The 19053-nt window shown below is 39.1% G+C and overlaps 1 protein-coding gene and 1 pseudogene across 1 annotated transcript; both read left to right on the forward strand.

The window, feature by feature from the left end:
- The first annotated feature begins 4978 nt into the window (after positions 1–4978).
- Positions 4979–14775, forward strand: LOC127431260 (solute carrier family 22 member 6-like; annotated as a pseudogene).
- Positions 14776–16880: 2105 nt separating this feature from the next.
- On the forward strand, positions 16881–18095 carry LOC127431266 (cytochrome c oxidase subunit 8B, mitochondrial-like). The gene is made up of 2 exons (XM_051681640.1): positions 16881–17050; positions 17688–18095. Exons 1-2 carry the CDS (start codon positions 16931–16933, stop codon positions 17796–17798), a joined length of 231 nt encoding a protein of 76 aa, XP_051537600.1. The 5' UTR covers positions 16881–16930; the 3' UTR covers positions 17799–18095.
- Positions 18096–19053: the final 958 nt, after the last annotated feature.

Consider the following 19053-nt stretch of genomic DNA (forward strand, 5'->3'; position numbering starts at 1 on the left):
AATGGCAGGCAATCCTGTAATGGCTTACCAGTCAGATCCAGAGCTTTGTTTCTGTGTCATAATTGGGTGAGGAATGCTAAATCCCTACGCACACCTTGACCCCATGGGGTCTTCTCACAAACCAGCAGGTGGCATGAAATGAAAATTCACCCTATCTATTTTCTAAATGCATGTTATTGATCTTATTGTGAACGATTCATCCATGCATGTTTTTTTTTTATATATAATTTTTTTTTTTTTTACCTCATAATCTTTAATCAAAATGTCATAACTTGATCTTTGGTGAAACGACAGACTTCTCTCTGGTGATGTATGCAGGACTTCTCCGATCATTTAGTCTGCTTAAACCCTGCCCCTTTCTTAAAAATACCACAACCTTGCATAGAGTTGAACGAAGCGTCAATCGCATGTTGGTGAAGATGGCAAGGTGTATTTTTGTCAGTTTTCCTTCAAAATTATCGTTCTTTAACCCGAACTTCCTTGGTTATGGGTCAGCTGTCTTGAATTTACATTTCGAATGAGGAGGAATAACGGTGAATTTGGGGTTGTGTTCAAGACATTTCATGCCTGAATTGCTGAGGAGATCACTGATGAATACAATGCTTCGGATGCCTCTGGAGTTTATTTATATTTTGAATGCAGTTATCTTGGGATATACAGCACGAGTAAGTGGTTTTTTCCTTTATATTTAGTGTATTGCAATTCAAAATGAAAAAATACAGTTATCTTTTACTCACTCGTTTTTCAACAGCTACAGCCTCTTCATAAGCGAAGACCGCGATGTGCTTGTGCGTTTATGTGGTCATTTTGATCATAAATGTGTTGAGATTGCTGCTCAATTTCACCGATAACCGGCTCTGACTCAAGCAGCACGGTGGTAGGGGTGTGTGTCCACTGCAAATTCGCAATCACATCTGCCTCCATTATGCTATGCAACGCCTATATTTTCACAATCCAATCAACAACCAATGGATAAACTCAAATCACCGCATTACATTTTTTTCTTGTTCGATAAGTTTTCACTCGGAAATACGTCACAATACGGAAGTCGATCGCAACTTCCATTTCATGCTGACTTTAAAATAAAAAAAGGTAAAAAAAAAAATTAAAAAAAAAATTTAAAACATTTCTTGTTTAAGCATAAATCTAGTTATATTAGTTGTTTTAGCCAATGGGATAAGGAAAATAAACGTAATTCAAGATATGTCCTTTGTAAAAGTCTTAATATCTTAAATTATTTAGGTCTCAAATAAATGTATCTTGTTTTAAGAGTCCTTTTGAAATTTTACTGTAAATCAAGACAAACAATTATTAAGAACATTATTTTATTTATTTTTTTGTGAAAAAAAAAGTTCTGAAAAAGTAATTTTGCATGACTTTAACAACATTCTGAGAACAAAATCTGAGAGTGAAATTATGTACTGTAAATTTGCAGATGCTGTTGAATAACAGCTATGTGAAAATGTTCTGGCTTTTATGTTTTATGTCCACATGCACAGAATGAGCCATAAGTAATAGTTACTAAAAGTGCTGTCTGGGCCTCCTAACTTTTCAGTCTATGATCAAATATGATCAAAAGTCCCCCTAGTCATGCTTACTTTTCTAATTCTCCCTTACATAACTAGCAAGTCATTAGCTTGTTTTTCTATCTTTACATCGCCATAGTCTCTCAGGCTGAACAAACTTCAGGGGTTTCAAGAAGTGAATATGACAGCGTATGTGTGGATGTGATGCTCATATGCATTCTTGAACACTGAGATGATAGACAGATAGCTGGATAGATAGATAATGTAATGGAAAATTATTAAGACTTTGTATTCTATTGATTCTTTGTGTTCTCGCAGCCTGTTCTCTCCCATTCATACCATATAATGTGTGGACGGTCTGTACACTGCTTGGTGATAAAGTGTGTGTGTCCTTTAGTTGACTCTACTCCTTATTCTGCCCAGCAATAGCGTTAGAAGATGTAAGACACACAATTTTCACGTGCCCGAGGCGTGGACGAAGCATGGACACTGAGTGGTCAGTGCAGAGAGGAGCCAGTCTGCTCCTGGAACAGGGTATCACTGAAACAAAGCCTGGCAGAGTATAAGGCAGAGGACACAAAGAGCTCTATACTCTTCACCTGTGGAAACCTTTGATATCTGTATGGTGACTGAGACTACTTGCAAGTATTTTTAATGATCCAGAAAGCAATTTTCTGCCTCCGAGTCTCTTATTTTATGGAATTTCCACAACAATTGATAGATAGATAGACAGACAGACAGACAGACAGATAGATAGATTGATTGATTCCCTGTCTTATGTCAGTTAGGATCACTACTTTATTTTAAGAATGTGAAATGTCAGAATAATAGTAGAGATAATTATTTATTTCAGCTTTTATTTCTTTCATCACATTCCCAGTGGGTCAGACTTTTACATACAATTAGTTAGTATTTGGTAGCATTGCCTTTAAATTGTTTAACTTGGGTCAAACTTTTTGGATAGTCTTCCACAAGCTTCTCACATTAAGTTGCTGGAATTTTGGCCCATTCCTCCAGAAAGAACTGGTGTAACTGAGTCAGAGTTGTAGTCCTCCTTGCTCGCACACACTTCTTCAGTTCTGCCCACATATTTTCTATCAGATTGAGGTCAGGGCTTTGTGATGGCCACTCCAGTACCTTGACTTTGTTGTCCTTAAGCCATTTTGCCACAACTTTGGAGGTATGCATGGGGTCATTGTCCATTTGGAAGACACATTTGCAATCAAGCTTTAACTTCATGGCTGATGTCTTGAGATGTTGCTTCAATATATCCACATAAATTTCCTTCCTTGTGATGCCATCTATTTTGTGAAGTACACCAGTCCCTCCTGCAGCAAAGCACCCCCACAACATGATGCTGCCACCCCCATGTTTCATGGTTGGGATGGTGTTCTTCGGCTTGCAAGCCTCACCCTTTCTCCTCCAAACACGATGATCGTTATGACCAAAAAGCTCAATTTTTGTTTCATCAGACCAGAGAAAATTTCTCCAAAAATTAAGATCTTGTCCCCATGTGCACTTGCAAACTGTAGTCTGGCTTTTTTATGGCAGTTTTGGAGCATTGGCTTCTTCCTTGCTGAGAAGCCTTTCAAGTTATGTTGATATAGGTCTCGTTTTACTGTGGATATAGACACTTGTCTACCCGTTTCCTCCAGCATCTTCACAAGCTCCTTTGCTGTTGTTCTGGGATTGATTTGCACTTTTCATACCAAACTACGTTAATCTCTAGGAGACAGAATACCTCTCCTTCCTGAGTGGTATGATGGCTGTGTGGTCCCATTGTGTTTATATTTGCGTACTATTGTTTGTACAGATGAAAGTGATACCTTCAGGCATTTGGAAATTGCTCCCAAGGATAAACCAGACTTGTGGAGGTCCACAATTTATTTTCTGAGGTCTTGGCTGATTTCTTTTGATTTTCCCATGATGTCAAGCAGAGGCACTGAGTTTGAAGGTAGGCCTAAAAATACATCCACAGGTAAACCTCCAATTCAGTACACTTCCTATCAGAAACTAATTGTCTATTTGTCTAAAGGTTTGACATAATATTCTGGAATTTTCCAAGCTGCTTAAAGGCACAGTTAACTTAGTATATGTAAACTTCTGACCCACTGGAATTGTGATATAGTCAATTAAAAGTGAAACAATCTGTCTGTAAACAATTGTTGGAAAAATTACTGATGTCATGCACAAAGTAGATATCCTAAACGACTTGCCAAAACTATAGTTTGCTAATATTAAATCTGTGGAGTGGTTAAAAAAATGAGTTTTAACAACTTAATTGTATGTAAACTTCTGACTTCAACTGTATCTCCCCTTGTCACACTTCATAATTGCTCTTAGAAAACAGAACGTCCTAAGATGAAAGCAAGTACTAATGCTATTAAAATCATTAATTTACCCCAAATCCCTCCCTCTCTCACATTCATTCTGAGACATGAACTCACACAAATCTAAAACCCAGAGTTCTGCTCTGTTCCCTCATAGCAGTAACCTCACCAGCCTAGACACTGGAACAGTTTCAGATCACAGCAGGTACAAGCACAGAGGTTAGCCAAGGGATTCCAGAGGAAACACAACAACTTTCACTCAAGCTGATCTTCTCCACCACTGGGGCATCTCTTCCTGGGCTTCAAGGAAAAGTCTATTCATGCAACAAATGGTTTAAATGTTCAGTTTCTAATCCTGCACAGACGTAAGGTGTATTTCGACCCCAAAGCCTGAGGAATTTCAGAGCTGATTATACAATACAGCGTAACCTGCTGGAAAAGTTTCTCTTTTTATTTTTCCCATTTGTAGAAACACACGTAAAGTGAAACGCTTTCTATTTACATTTGCTCTTTTGGAGGAAAATTCAGGACATTGATCTAATCAATAAGAGGTGTGTTACATTAATCGGTGAATCTCATTTAATGTACCATAAATACACTTCTTATGAACAAATAAAATCTATTCTCTTTGCACAATTCTGCTCTTGCTTTTGTACTACTCTTGAAAATTCAGTATTTCAGATCTGCTAATATATATGATAAACTGTGTGTGCTTTTCTTAAATGGTAAGTCGCTTTGGATAAAATAGTCTGCTAAATGACTAAATGTTATTAGTATTGTGATTGCAGTGCAATTCAATTTTAATGAAATGTAATGAGATGCATTTCACTCAGCTAAATGTTAACAGCTACAGCCACATTGTGTTAAAGAATCACTCTTTATGGCATTTAACCGATTGAGCATTGGTAGTAAACAGCATGACCTATTTTGTGAATATTCTTTAAGGCATTTCGACCTTCTTACCTTATCTTGTGTCCCTACAGATATAAATCAATCAACTGCACTACTAACAGCATTTCTTGTTCCATGGGACAGAACTTTGTGTTATGAACTGAAATCCACACGTGAATTATGATAAAGACTGTGACAGATACATTTGCTGCTGCTGTGGATCTCTGAGCCATGGCATTTGCCGAATTACTAGAGCAGGTAGGCAGCACTGGACGCTTCCAGGTCCTGCATGTCACCCTACTGAATATGCCCACCCTCATGATGGCCAGTCATAACCTGCTGCAGAACATTGTGGCTGCTATGCCTTCACACGACTGTGCCCCCCATGCCAACATCTCAATGTTCTTGCTGGCTACAGGGGACATGCTGCTGGCACGGTGCCTCTGGACCAAAAGGGCAAACCGGAGCAGTGCAGATGGTAGCCCATCCTCAGTGGCAGCTCTTGAGCAGCAATAGTTCTGAAGACCTTTAGGAAGAGGATGTAGAAGAAATAGAGACACAGGGCTGTGAAGATGAATGGTACTGCAACATGACAGAGATGAGCTCAACAATTATTACAGAGGTGAGTAGAGGCCTAAATGTCTTTCCTCCTGGATAACAGGTCAAGGCATCAAGGCACATCCGGATCCAATGATTACGACACATTCTGTCTACTAAGATGCCTTCATCTGGTTGATTTAGAAGGCAACATAGATGTATTTTTTGCTGTCTATTATATCATATCACAAAATATTGTGTGTTCAGTTCAGCGGCTGGTTGAAAGAATAAAAGTGGTATCTTTTGGAGCGGTTGAAAGAAGTAAATTAATTAATAAATGTCATTTTTTCCCCCATTTTTGTCAACTTATGACTCTACTTACACCAAGAAAGAAGCACTGTAGTCACTACATATTTGCTTGGTTATCTGTAAAGTTTAATTGACTTAAAAGATACATGCACCTTAATGTTGCCTGTGCAATTATTGGCTGCCAGGCTAGCAAGGCAGCCTTAGGTTTCGGATGCAGTCATATACAGGATTCCTGCGGATCCTTAAAAATCTTAAATTCAGTTTTCCAAAATTTAAGGTCATAAACAGTCTTAAATATCTTAAAAGATAAAACAAAAGTCTTAATGGTTATTTAAAGAGGTCTTAAATTTGGGGGCGGAAAGACAGGAATCGTGATATGACCTAATGTGATGATCAAACTTCAAAAGAATCCGAATGTATTAAATAAATGCATGCGATGTGTCCTTCAAAGTGAAAACGCGGCACTGTTGTATTTTCTCCAAACATGCCTGGGCTTGTGAGTGTTATCAACTATTGCAGAGCAGTTCGCAATCATTAAGCCATGTCAGAAATGTATGACGAGCGATTGCTAATGATCAGCTGTTGATGATGATATAGTGTTGATGAAATATGAAATCTGATAGTGTTTACTTTTAACTGTTTATACTGTAATATGCTGTAGATTATTGTGGGAGTGCACATTTTATATTCCTTATTTGTTTAAATGAGCAGCTGGAAGCAGTGAAGCGCAAACATTTCAAAATAAGAGTCCCTGGTGTATTTCAAAGTTAAAGTGCCTTTAAAGTTAAAATTTCCACGCTATGAATCAATAAATGAATGAATCATAAAATGCATCTGGAATTTAATTAAATATGGACTCTTGTAGCCTCTGTCTGGCCCTCCCCATCACAGGAAGAAATGACAAAGAACATTTAATAAAGGCTACCAATAAATAAATAAAATCTAATGGCAGATTACCTGGCTTTCTTTCAACACATTATTGAATCAGCACAATCCAATATCGGTCAACCTTTAATTTGTATCTATTTATGTAATGGTACGTAAACCAGTTTGAATGTGATATATACATATATATATATAGTGTGTGTGTGTGTGTGTGTGTGTGTGTGTGTGTGTGTGTAAAACATGTCTTGAGTATTTTAAACTTGCATATAGCCTACCCTGTTTTACTGATAAGCAATGTTAAGGCCATGCTGAATGTGTGCACCTGCCTGTTTAAGTAACAGTCTGTGATACATTATTTATTTTGAGATTGTGCTGGTTTCTTTTGGTATTGGGATACGGTATTAATTTTATTTGTTCAGGTCTTGAAAAAGGTCTTTAAAAGTCTTAAATTTGATTTAAAAACTCTGCACCAACCCTGATATATGATTCCTGCCTTTTCACTATGCTATAAACAAACAAAGCGAAGTAGTAGCCTATGTGTGGTTAGATGTCCTTTATTTTTCTCTTTCAGTGGGATTTGGTTTGTGACCTGCGTGCACTAAAGCAAATGAGTCAAACTACCTACATGGGAGGGGTGCTTGTGGGAGCAATAGCCTTTGGGGGACTTTCAGACAGGTTAGTTTTCACTTTCAAATGTTTCTTGGTTAAAAATGACAGTAACAACAACAATATAAATATAATAAAATTTTCATGACACTTCTTACCATCATACCCCATGCAGGTTTGGCTGTTGTATTTTACTACTAATCTTTAACCTGATGATGGCAGTTGGAGGAACATGTGCTGCCTTCTCCACCTCCTTTACACTGTTTTATGTGTTCCGTGTCTGCTGTGGCATGGCCCTGTCTGATTTGGTGCTCTTCTATTTCACTCTTAGTGAGTATACAGAAAAAATGGCTTAACGTGGCTTATTTTTGGCAACTGAATATGCAATGTAATGTGCCTGGCTTTAGGCAGCTTAATTAAACTCCCTACAGCACGGCTTTAGATACAAGGTTGATGCCAAGTCTGTGTGTAAATGAAAACAGTTTACCTTACATTTGGTGACATCTACTGGAGAAAGGCATGAATTGAGTTTTTGCCTCTCCGTAGTTGTATAATGTATCCCTACACGTGCGGACAGTGGTGGGTACAGGAACGGGTTACTGCTGTACCACAGGCCAGCTGAACCTGGCAGCCCTTGCATACTGCATCAGAGACTGGCGCTGGCTCACACTGGCTGTTTCCCTGCCCTTCTACGTGTCCTTTCTCTACTCATGGTGCGTCCTCTACTCATGCCTGTTTCCATTAAATAAACTCCACTTTCAGATTCTTTTGTTATGAACATGCTGTTAAAAATATAGTAGTAAACTAGGAAGACATTAGCAGTTACTATAAATCATTATCTCTACTATTATTATTATTATTTCACATTCTTAAAATAAAGTAGTGATCCTAACTGACCTAAGACAGGGAATCAATCAATCAATCAATCTATCTATCTATCTATCTATCTATCTATCTATCTATCTATCTACTTACCTACCTACCTACCTATCTATCTCTTATAAGTTGACTATACTCAATTGATTGTGTAAACTTGTTCACTCAAATGAACTGAGTAATGGCGTCTCCAAAACTTGTGTAATTAAGTTCACCTAACTTGGTAATCATATAGAATGAGCTGAACTATTTAAGTTAATGTAACTAGATGCAAGTAGACTTAACTCAGATTTGCTGTTTAAAGGTGCACTGAGTAACTTTGTCTTTGTGTCATCTTGGACTTACACAGTCACTTAGTGGCTTGGATGCAGCATCATTTAAAATCAATAGTTTTCAGTTTCAGATGCCATTGTAGAAATTTAGAATTCACAGTCAGCCATGACTGCTTTAATCAATGAGTGAAAGTGTCAGATAACAGGACGGTTTCTGAGATTAAGCGAGTAGTATTCGGCTGGTCATGTGATTTTAACATAGTAGCCCCCATATGCGGACCCTCTCCATGTGTACAATTTCCAACAGCTTTTATAAGGTTACTGATATGACTTGATTCTTCATTTTAATGTGAGTGGTCATAATTTCCTACATATGTTGTAAAAATGGTTTCCATTTATATTTTATAGGCTGGTGGATAACAGCCTATAAAATATGGGGTGTTGGTAAGAGACTGCAATGTAGAACTGATGGAGTTTGGGAATAACCCATTTATTGTCACCACACTCGATACTATATGGTAGTGGAACTTAGTTTGCTTGATTATGCATATACAGGTGCATCTCAATAAATTAGAATGTCGTGGAAAAGTTCATTTATTTCAGTAATTCAACTCAAATTGTGAAACTCGTGTATTAAATAAATTCAATGCACACAGACCAAAGTAGTTTAAGTCTTTGGTTCTTTTAATTGTGATGATTTTGGCTCACATTTAACAAAAACCCACCAATTCACTGTCTCAAAAAATTATAATACATCATAAGACCAATAAAAAAACATTTTTAGTGAATTGTTAGCCTTCTGGAAAGTATGTTCATTTACTGTATATGTACTCAATACTTGATAGGGGCTCCTTTTGCTTTAATTACTGCCTCAATTCGGCGTGGCATGGAGGTGATCAGTTTGTGGCACTGCTGAGGTGGTATGGAAGCCCAGGTTTCTTTGACAGTGGCCTTCAGCTCATCTGCATTTTTTTGGTCTCTTGTTTCTCATTTTCCTCTTGACAATACACCATATATTCTCTATGGGGTTCAGGTCTGGTGAGTTTGCTGGCCAGTCAAGCACACCAACACCATGGTCATTTAACCAACTTTTGGTGCTTTTGGCAGTGTGGGCAGGTGCCAAATCCTGCTGGAAAATGAAATCAGCATCTTTAAAAAGCTGGTCAGCAGAAGGAAACATGAAGTGCTCCAAAATTTCTTGGTAAACGGGTGCAGTGACTTTGGTTTTCAAAAAACACAATGGACCAACACCAGCAGATGACATTGCACCCCAAATCATCACAGACTGTGGAAACTTAACACTGGACTTCAAGCAACTTGGGCTATGAGCTTCTCCACCCTTCCTCCAGACTCTAGGACCTTGGTTTCCAAATGAAATACAAAACTTGCTCTCATCTGAAAAGAGGACTTTGGACCACTGGGCAACAGTCCAGTTCTTCTTCTCCTTAGCCCAGGTAAGACGCCTCTGACGTTGTCTGTGGTTCAGGAGTGGCTTAACAAGAGGAATACGACAACTGTAGCCAAATTCCTTGACACGTCTGTGTGTGGTGGCTCTTGATGCCTTGACCCCAGCCTCAGTCCATTCCTTGTGAAGTTCACCCAAATTCTTGAATCGATTTTGCTTGACAATCCTCATAAGGCTGCGGTTCTCTCAGTTGGTTGTGCATCTTTTTCTTCCACACTTTTTCCTTCCACTCAACCTTCTGTTAACGTGCTTGGATACAGCACTCTGTGAACAGCCAGCTTCTTTGGCAATGAATGTTTGTGGCTTACCCTCCTTGTGAAGGGTGTCAATGATTGTCTTCTGGACAACTGTCAGATCAGCAGTCTTCCCCATGATTGTGTAGCCTAGTGAACAAAACTGAGAGACCATTTTGAAGGCTCAGGAAACCTTTGCAGGTGTTTTGAGTTGATTAGCTGATTGGCATGTCACCATATTCTAATTTGTTGAGATAGTGAATTGGTGGGTTTTTGTTAAATGTGAGCCAAAATCATCACAATTAAAAGAACCAAAGACTTAAACTACTTCAGTCTGTGTGCATTGAATTTATTTAATACACGAGTTTCACAATTTGAGTTGAATTACTGAAATAAATGAACTTTTCCACGACATTCTAATTTATTGAGATGCACCTGTATGTGGGTATGTGTGTGGTTTTTTTAATAGTCACGCACACAACTTTCAGCAAAGACAAATTGTATTAGGAATAAACTTGCATCCATCTGCATCCCGTTCAGCTCAACTCAGTTTAGGGGTGGAACTGATCACAGCGCGTCACTTTCTGAATGCTGATTGAGTGATCTGGAGGATGCTGTATGCGGACCAGTTTAGAACTGTAAAAATAGGACTAATAAAAAAACATATTAGTGAAATAATTACAATGGCTTTTTTTTTTTTTTTTTTTTTTTACGTATGTTGAAAAATTACAATTTATGTTTTTAGGAATTAAACTTTTTTAATGAAGAAAAAATTACTGAGTGCACCTTTACATTTTGTTGTTTCTACTTAATCATTTTAATTGAATGGACTCAAATTTAGGTCATACAATAACACAGCTTAAATAAGTTATTGTCTTGAAAACCTTTTCTTTTGTAGGTATGCGTATTTGTGGCTTAGAAAGATTTGATGTTGCTGATTAGAGTGATTGAGTGTTTGTTATATGCTGGTGGGTCATAGAGTCTGCTCATTGGCTGGTCCTGACCAAGAAGTCAAAGCAGGCAGTCAAAAACCTCAAAGTGGTGGCTCACATAAACAGACGGACGGCGGGCAGAGGCAGACAAGATCAATCTTGAGGTATGACATTTTATGGGTTGAGTGAATTTCAGCATCCCCCTGATCATTCAGACTGCTCATTCAATATGCTTGTGTGTGCAGATGTTGCAAGAGGCCACGAAGAAGGAGACGGCGTGTTCACACTGACATTCTGCGCACATCCACTATGATGGTTAGTTATAGATATAGATATACTAGCATCTGATTTTGTACTAACAAGCATTTTAATACTATCACTTAAAGGACTAGTACACCCAAAAAAGGTCATAATTTACTCGCCATTATGTTGTTCCAAACCCGTATGACTTTCTTTCATCTGTGGAACACAAAAGGAGATGTAAAGCAGAATGTTAGGAACTGACAGTCTCAGTCACCATTCACTTTCGTTGAATGGAAAAAAAGAGTGGCATCAGCATTGTTCAGAATTTTCCACTTCTGTTTAATGGAAGAAAGAAAGTCATATGCACTTTGGGCTACATGAGGGTCAGAGTAAATAATGACAGAATTTTGTGTTTTGGGGGGGTTGTGTAAATAAAATACAAAAACATAACATGAAACATTCTCTTAGATTCTCCACCAGTTTCGCCTACTATGGGCTCTCCATGGATCTACAGAAATGGGGTCAGCATTTATCTCATCTAGGTCATCTTTGGAGCAGTGGATATTCCAGCCAAAGTCGTGGTTACAACAGAGGCACAAAAACCATATATGCAAGGTATACAATGCATAGGGGAGCCATGTAAAGGGGGGCACCTGCGGCTCACTGAAGGTGATGCAATCGGCCTCCTCGAGCCCTCCAACATCAACCCCCCACCCCAATGCTCAATGCTTATAATAGATGACACTCCCCCCCTCGCTTGACAGATACATGGGGCACAAAATTTCGTTTTGCATACCCGCTTGGAAATGTGTAGTTGTGCCCCTGGGTTACAATATGCATGAGCATGTTAGGACGAAGACCATCTCAGTGTGGAGCTCTTGTGCTGGCTGGCATAATGATACTCGTTAATCTTTTGGTGCATTATGGTAAGAGTTTGAGCCTGGTTGGCAGTTATAGAGAGCATTGATAATAAAATGAAAAAATCTCCCTGTCACGTGGGTCATTCTTTTACAATAGCTGTTATTGTCATCTCATTCATATTTATTTGTCTGTCATTCAACATCACAGGAATTGAGACCTTGGCATATAAAGGTTGACATTCATGTGGCTGATCATGTAGCTATGTATCCGTGACTTTTGTTGTTGTGCATGTGCAGACCTGCAGTTATTACACACCAGTTTGGCAGTGATCGGGATGGGTTGTCTGGCTGCTTCCTTCAGCTGCTGTTACCTTTACTCTGGAGAGCTGTATCCCACTGTCATCCGGTAATTAATCACCCTGTCATCATTGTCATCATACCCCAATAGTCAAAGTCTATGTAACATTCTAAAACAACACTAGATTCCCTGTGAGTCACAGTTTAATTGTGGTTGTCCATTATTTTGTTTCTTTTTGACAAGCAATAGCCAGAGCTGCAAAATTACATGCTGTTTTCAAGTGCAACTGATGTCAGCTTATGCAATTTTCAGCTCTATTTCTGCTCTCAGTCAGAATGGTGTCATGATTCACTGTTGCTTTGCCTTGTGTTTTCCCTGGACTACACTTCCCATAATTCCCTGCCCTCCTCACTGCCAGCTGTTCCCTATTGTTCTCACATGTGTTTCATTTCCTCATTTACCCCTGTGTATATATGCCCTGATTTCTACCCAGTCTTTGTGAGATGTGTTTTCTCTCTCCTGTTCACATGTATCAGTTCCCTTTGTGGATGTTTTGTTTGTTTTATTTCCTAGTTCTTAGTTCAGCCTTGTTCCCAAGTTTTCCATGTTATTTTTTGTACTTTTACTTTATATCTTTATTAAACTTCTTTAGCCGCACCTAGATCCTGCTCTTGTGACTTCCTTCGAATCGCTACAGAACAACTCACCACACAAATGGATCTAGCGGCATACTTCGTCCAACTAAGCCAAGCAGATTTATCTATAAGGGAATACTCCCATTTTTTCACCACCGTTGCCAGCCACACAGCATATGATGATTCCACCCTGAAATCCATATACCGGATCGGACTAACAACTCGACAGTGGAGGGAATTGCCGGAGACCAGAAATTACACGTGGGAGGAATACGTAAAGCTAAAATTAGAAACTCTCGCTTCAGAGGATCCTCACCTGAGTCCGCTCCACGCCATGTCACAGCCACGTCTGAGTCCGCTCCGCGCCATGTCACAGCCACGTCTGAGTCCGCTCCACGCCATGTCACAGTCAAGTCTGAGTCTTCTCCATGCCATATAACAGTCAAGTCTGAGTCTGCTCCACGCCATGTCACAGCCATATCTGAGTCCGCTCCACACCATGTCACAGCCATGTCTGAGTCCGCTCCACGCCATGTCACAGCCACGTCTGAGTCCGCTCCACGTCTGATTCCCCTCCACGCCATGTCACAGCCATGTCTGAGTCCGTTCCACGCCATGTCACAGCCATGTCTGAGTCCGCTTCACGCCTTGTCACAGCCACATCTGAGTCCGCTCCACACCATGTCACAGCCACATCTGAGTCCGCTCCACGCCATGTCACAGCCACTCTGAGTCTGCTCCACGGCATGTCACAGTCAAGTCTGAGTCTGCTCCACGCCATATAACAGTCAAGTCTGAGTCTGCTCCACGCCATGTCACAGCCATATCTGAGTCCGCTCCACACCATGTCACAGCCATGTCTGAGTCCGCTCCACGCCATGTCACAGCCACGTCTGAGTCCGCTCCACGTCTGATTCCCCTCCACGCCATGTCACAGCCATGTCTGAGTCCGTTCCACGCCATGTCACAGCCATGTCTGAGTCCGCTTCACGCCATGTCACAGCCACGTCTGAGTCCGCTCCACGCCATGTCACAGTTAAGTCTGAGTCTGCTCCATGCCATATAACAGTCAAGTCTGAGTCTGCTCCACGCCATGTCACAGCCACATCTGAGTCCGCTCCACACCATGTCACAGCCACGTCTGAGTCCGCTCTACGCCATGTCACAGTCACTCTGAGTCTGCTCCACGCCATGTCACAGTCAAGTCTGAGTCTGCTCCACGCCATGTCACAGTCAAGTCTGAGTCTGCTCCACGCCATATAACAGTCAAGTCTGAGTCTGCTCCACGCCATGTCACAGCCATATCTGAGTCCGCTCCACACCATGTCACAGCCATGTCTGAGTCTGCTCCACGCCATGTCACAGCCACATCTGAGTCCGCTCCACACCATGTCACAGCCACGTCTGAGTCCGTTCCACGCCATGTCACAGCCTTGTCCCATTGTGGATGTTTCCACGCCATGTCACGCCATGTCCCACTGTGGATGTTTCATTTGTTTTATTTCCTAGTTCTTAGCTCAGCCTTGTTCCCGAGTTTTCCATGTTATTTTTTGTACTTTTACTTTATTTCTTTATTAAACTTCTTTAGCCGCACCTAGATCCTGCTCTTGTGACTTCCTTCGAATCGTTACAAATTGCATGGGTTGGGTATCCAAGATGGCTCAACTGGGGGCGATGGTGGCCCCCATGGTGCTTCTTCTGGTGGAGGCTGTCGCAGAGGAGCTCCAATTCTTAGTGAGATCTTTGCCTTCTTTGTCCCCGAAACCCTTGCAATGCCTCTTCCTGACAATATCCAGGATGTGTAGGACAGGTGAGCCGGTGCTTGACATTAAAGGGATAGTTAACCCAAAAAACTAAAATCATATACTTATGTTGTTCCAAAGCTGTATGCCTTACTACTCCTTTTGAGTTCCACAGAAGAAAGTAAGTCATACGAATTTGGAAAAACATTAGGGTAAGTAATGAAAGTTTTTTTTAATTACTTTGAAGTTTTGTACTAGTTAGACCTGATCCACAAAAGTTGTGTTAATAGACATGACACAATAATGCTTAATAAAATGGACCACTAGGTATCTTGTGGAAGAAACATGTTTAAAAGAGAAGAACAGAACTTTGTGTGTCAAAAGTTAAAGTAACATGAGTAAAATGCCATGATTAAAATTTTTATGAAGTATGAAGTTTATTAACTAAATTAGTAAATCAATAAATGAATGTAAATAGAAAGTAAATGATAGCATTAAGAGTAGTTAGTATTTCATTTGACATAGGCCCAAGGGCGTAGATGTGGCTTGAATATTGCTCTATAGGACCAGTACAGTGTATTTAAATCTTGCAAACTTAAGTATGATATGATATTTAAAATATTGCTGTTGCTAATTCTGCTCTTTTTAACTTATCACCTAGTTATCTGGTTTGTCAAGATAAGGTTTTGTCAAAATTGCAAGTGACTTTTGTATATGTTTATATCTATCATGGAGTTACATTATAGCTGTATATTTTCCAGCTACCATTACAAATTAAATGTATTTAAACTAGTAAAGAAAACATAACATTAAAAGAAAAAAGAAATTCTGGCTCATGCTAAAAATAGTCTTTTTATTTATTTATTTATTTAAAAACAATTTTTGTGGGACCAGTGAAAATGTTGAAAGGGCAAGAAAAATATGCAGAGAAGAAAAAAAGTCTTATTGTTGAGCCCTGCACTATGAAATGAATATAACATGCTACTTTTCAAAAATATAATCAGGGCTGCTCATGAGAGCCCACTAGGGCCAATATGGGTCCAGCATTTCACTCTTTTTCAGAGTAGTGTCATATTTTTTTTAATGGGAATGAAAACGAGACATTGAGGGATAGACTCACAGTCTCTTTAATTGCATGCACTGTATAAATCTGTATAAAAAGATCCTAGATCACATTAAATTTCAACAACACATGTTTTCTACAGTTTTTTTTCTTCTGCAAATTTTTTTTGGAAATTTGTTTTCTCAATGTTTTGTCAGCTGAACGATTAACACCAATTTAAACAAAAGTTCAACTAGGGTTGCCACCCGTCCAATATTTTCACAGTTTTTGGCCACCTGTCCTTTATTTTCATTTTCAATTCCATTCCGGAACTATTGTGGAATTCGAAAATTTTCCCGATGTACTTACTGAAATTAGTCAGAAACCTGATCAAACACCATCCAATGCGGATAGACACATTAACTGTTTTTTTTTTTTTTTTTTAAATAGGTACATACACACACACACACACACACACACACACACACACACACACACACACATATATATATATATATATATATATATATAAGATAATGGTTCAGTGTAGTCAGGCCCTATTTTTAATAGCTTTTACTGCAGCTAACGACTTTTTTTTTTTTTTTAAAGGGTAGCTTCAACTCAAAATTGCTTAGGGATAGAAGTAAATATTAAACTTATACACAATTAAAATGATTGATATTACCGTTGAATAAATTATATGCTGTTTTACTGTAATTTCTATATCAAACAAGGTCATACAAATGTTTATTGCTTGAATGATGGCCAGCAATAGGCCACTTTTTTATATTGATATTGTATTAAGAATTTTACAGTGCCAAACACATTGAAGATGTTCCTCTATCCCTCACAGTGTCGTTTTCATTCCAGTCAAAAAATTAAATATAGTGCTCCTCTGAATAAAGTGTTCCGCTTGCCTTGTAGGGATTTACAAATGATAATATAACAGAAGATTGTTCAGTAACCATTTAACTATATACCAGCACTATATTACCAGCACTTTGTTATGTCACTGGTACATAACAAATCAAAGTCAAATGTAATGGATAATCTATATAATGTATAACGAGTGACGATGCAAACAATAGTTTATTTTAACGATTTTAACTGGGGAAAAGGGTTGTATGCAAATAAAAACTACAACTCCCAGACGCATAAAAATGTTTCCCATGATGCTTTGCTGAATTCGTGCCTCTGATTCCGGTGAGTTCTTCCTGTTCAATACACACACGCTAGCAAAGCATCAAGATGTCTGGACTTCTGCGGGGAATCGCGAGAATCCGAACCGCCCCGGTTCTGCGGGGATCAGCTATCACCCAGCGAGCCAACATCGCTACACGACCAGCCAAGGACGCTGTTGGTCCTGCTGTAAGTTTACTTCATAGAGCAGATCGTTTTCTTGAGCCTCGAGATTGGTGCGCCATTATCTCCTTGACTGTCACCCTTGGACTCGCTGTATATGATCATCAGATACACGCAACTCCAATTAAGCTCAACTCTAATCCAAACAGTAATTGTGAATAGATCTGATCTGACTAATGTTTTCGGATTATTGTTGAATTGACAGTTGTTTTGGGTTACAAAATAAGCGGATAGCTGTCATTCAAAAGGTCGTGGCGAAATAGCGCCACATCAGGATTGTTTATTGAAAGAAACAATAATTAGCTAATCATAAAATGCTTAGATATATATGTAAATGATCGAGTCTTTCATGGTAATTATTGTGGGTTTTAAGGGTCGTTTGGTGTATATTTCAATGAACAATACAATAGAAGAATGAGAACATCAATTATTAAGGTTTGCTTGGAAGGTTTTTTAAAAAAATAGCCTAATATTACCCTTCACATTGACTGTAGCCATTATGTTGGATCCTTATTTTAACTTTATGTAGTAATCCATATGTTGGGTATTTCTATGCAATCATGTTTCTATTTATTAACTCCACAGACCACCCTCAGCTTATTAAATATATATATATTTTGACTAATATAATGTCTTTTCGCAGGAGACAGCAATTGGTCTGACGTTGTTTTCCCTTGCCATCCTGGGACCAGCGGGGTGGGTTCTGGCCAACCTGGAAAACTATAAAAACAAGGGTTCTGCTGATTCGGAGTGATTAACCTTTCATAGACTGAAAGCAGCTTGTCTGATTTTATTGCTTTTAAAACATGTTGGGACCACCATGTCACTGACCTCCAATTTTACCTGAAATGTGGAACAATATATCTCTTCTGAGCCACCCAGCTTACCTCTCCATGCGACCGTTTACTTTCCTCCAACCACTCTGGTCAACAATGCACTGAGCTGTCTACTTGGTGTTAATAACTGTGTAATAACATGTCATCGTGGGTGATTCAATTCTCCTTCCATGGAGCTTGTTACATTTGAAATAAACAGTTATTTAAATCTTAAATTGTGTGTGTGTTTATTTTGTCTGACAATAATGCAAGAATAAAGTGCTGTTCAACAACAGATTGTTGCATGACAGTTTTACAGTTTAAAGGAATAGTTCACCCAAAAATGAAAGTTCTCTCATCATTTACTCACCCTCATGCCATCTTAGGTGTGGATGAGTTTCTTTCTTCAGAGGAACACATTTGAAGAAAATTAGAAAAATATCTTCGCTCAGTAGGACCATAAAATGCAAGTGGATGGTGATCAGACTTTTAAAGCTCCAGAAATCACTGACAGTCAGCATAAACGTCATCCAAATGACTCCAGGGGTTAAATTAATGTCTTCTAGCTTTTGGTGTGAAAAAGATAAGTACTTGTTAACTATAAACCATCGCTTCTGGTCAGCAGCCGTATGCGCGTTCACGAGAGTGCTGAGTTCAAGCGGTGTTGTGTGATGAATTCGTATTGGCATGTTACAGGCGCAATCTCGTGGTTCTCTGTCGGTTGAGACATTGAGGATAAGCACACAAACGCACCATTGTGATTAAACATACAGATACAAATACAGATCTAAACCAAAACCAATAAAGCAGCGCTGCTCTTCCGGGTGTGTCGCACATCTGTCAGTTCCGGTGTGAACATGCCAACGCGAATGTCACGTGTATACTGCTGCTGACCAGAAGCGATGATTTATATTTAAAAAGCAAAAGATATTGATCTTTTTTTGCACAAAAAGTGATCGTATAGCTTTAGAAGACATTAACCACTGGAGTCGTATGGATGATGTTTATGCTGACTGTCCTTTTTGGAGCTTCAAAAGTCTGATCACCATCCACCTGCATTATAAGGACCTACTGAGCTAAGACATTTTTCCATTTATCTTCAAATGTGTTCTTTAGAAGACAGAAAGTCATACACACCTGGGTTATCATGAGGGTGCGTAAATGATGAGAGAATTTTCATTTTTGGGTGAACTA

The sequence above is a fragment of the Myxocyprinus asiaticus genome, chromosome 40, assembly GCF_019703515.2.
Source record: "Myxocyprinus asiaticus isolate MX2 ecotype Aquarium Trade chromosome 40, UBuf_Myxa_2, whole genome shotgun sequence".
NCBI lineage: Eukaryota > Metazoa > Chordata > Actinopteri > Cypriniformes > Catostomidae > Myxocyprinus > Myxocyprinus asiaticus.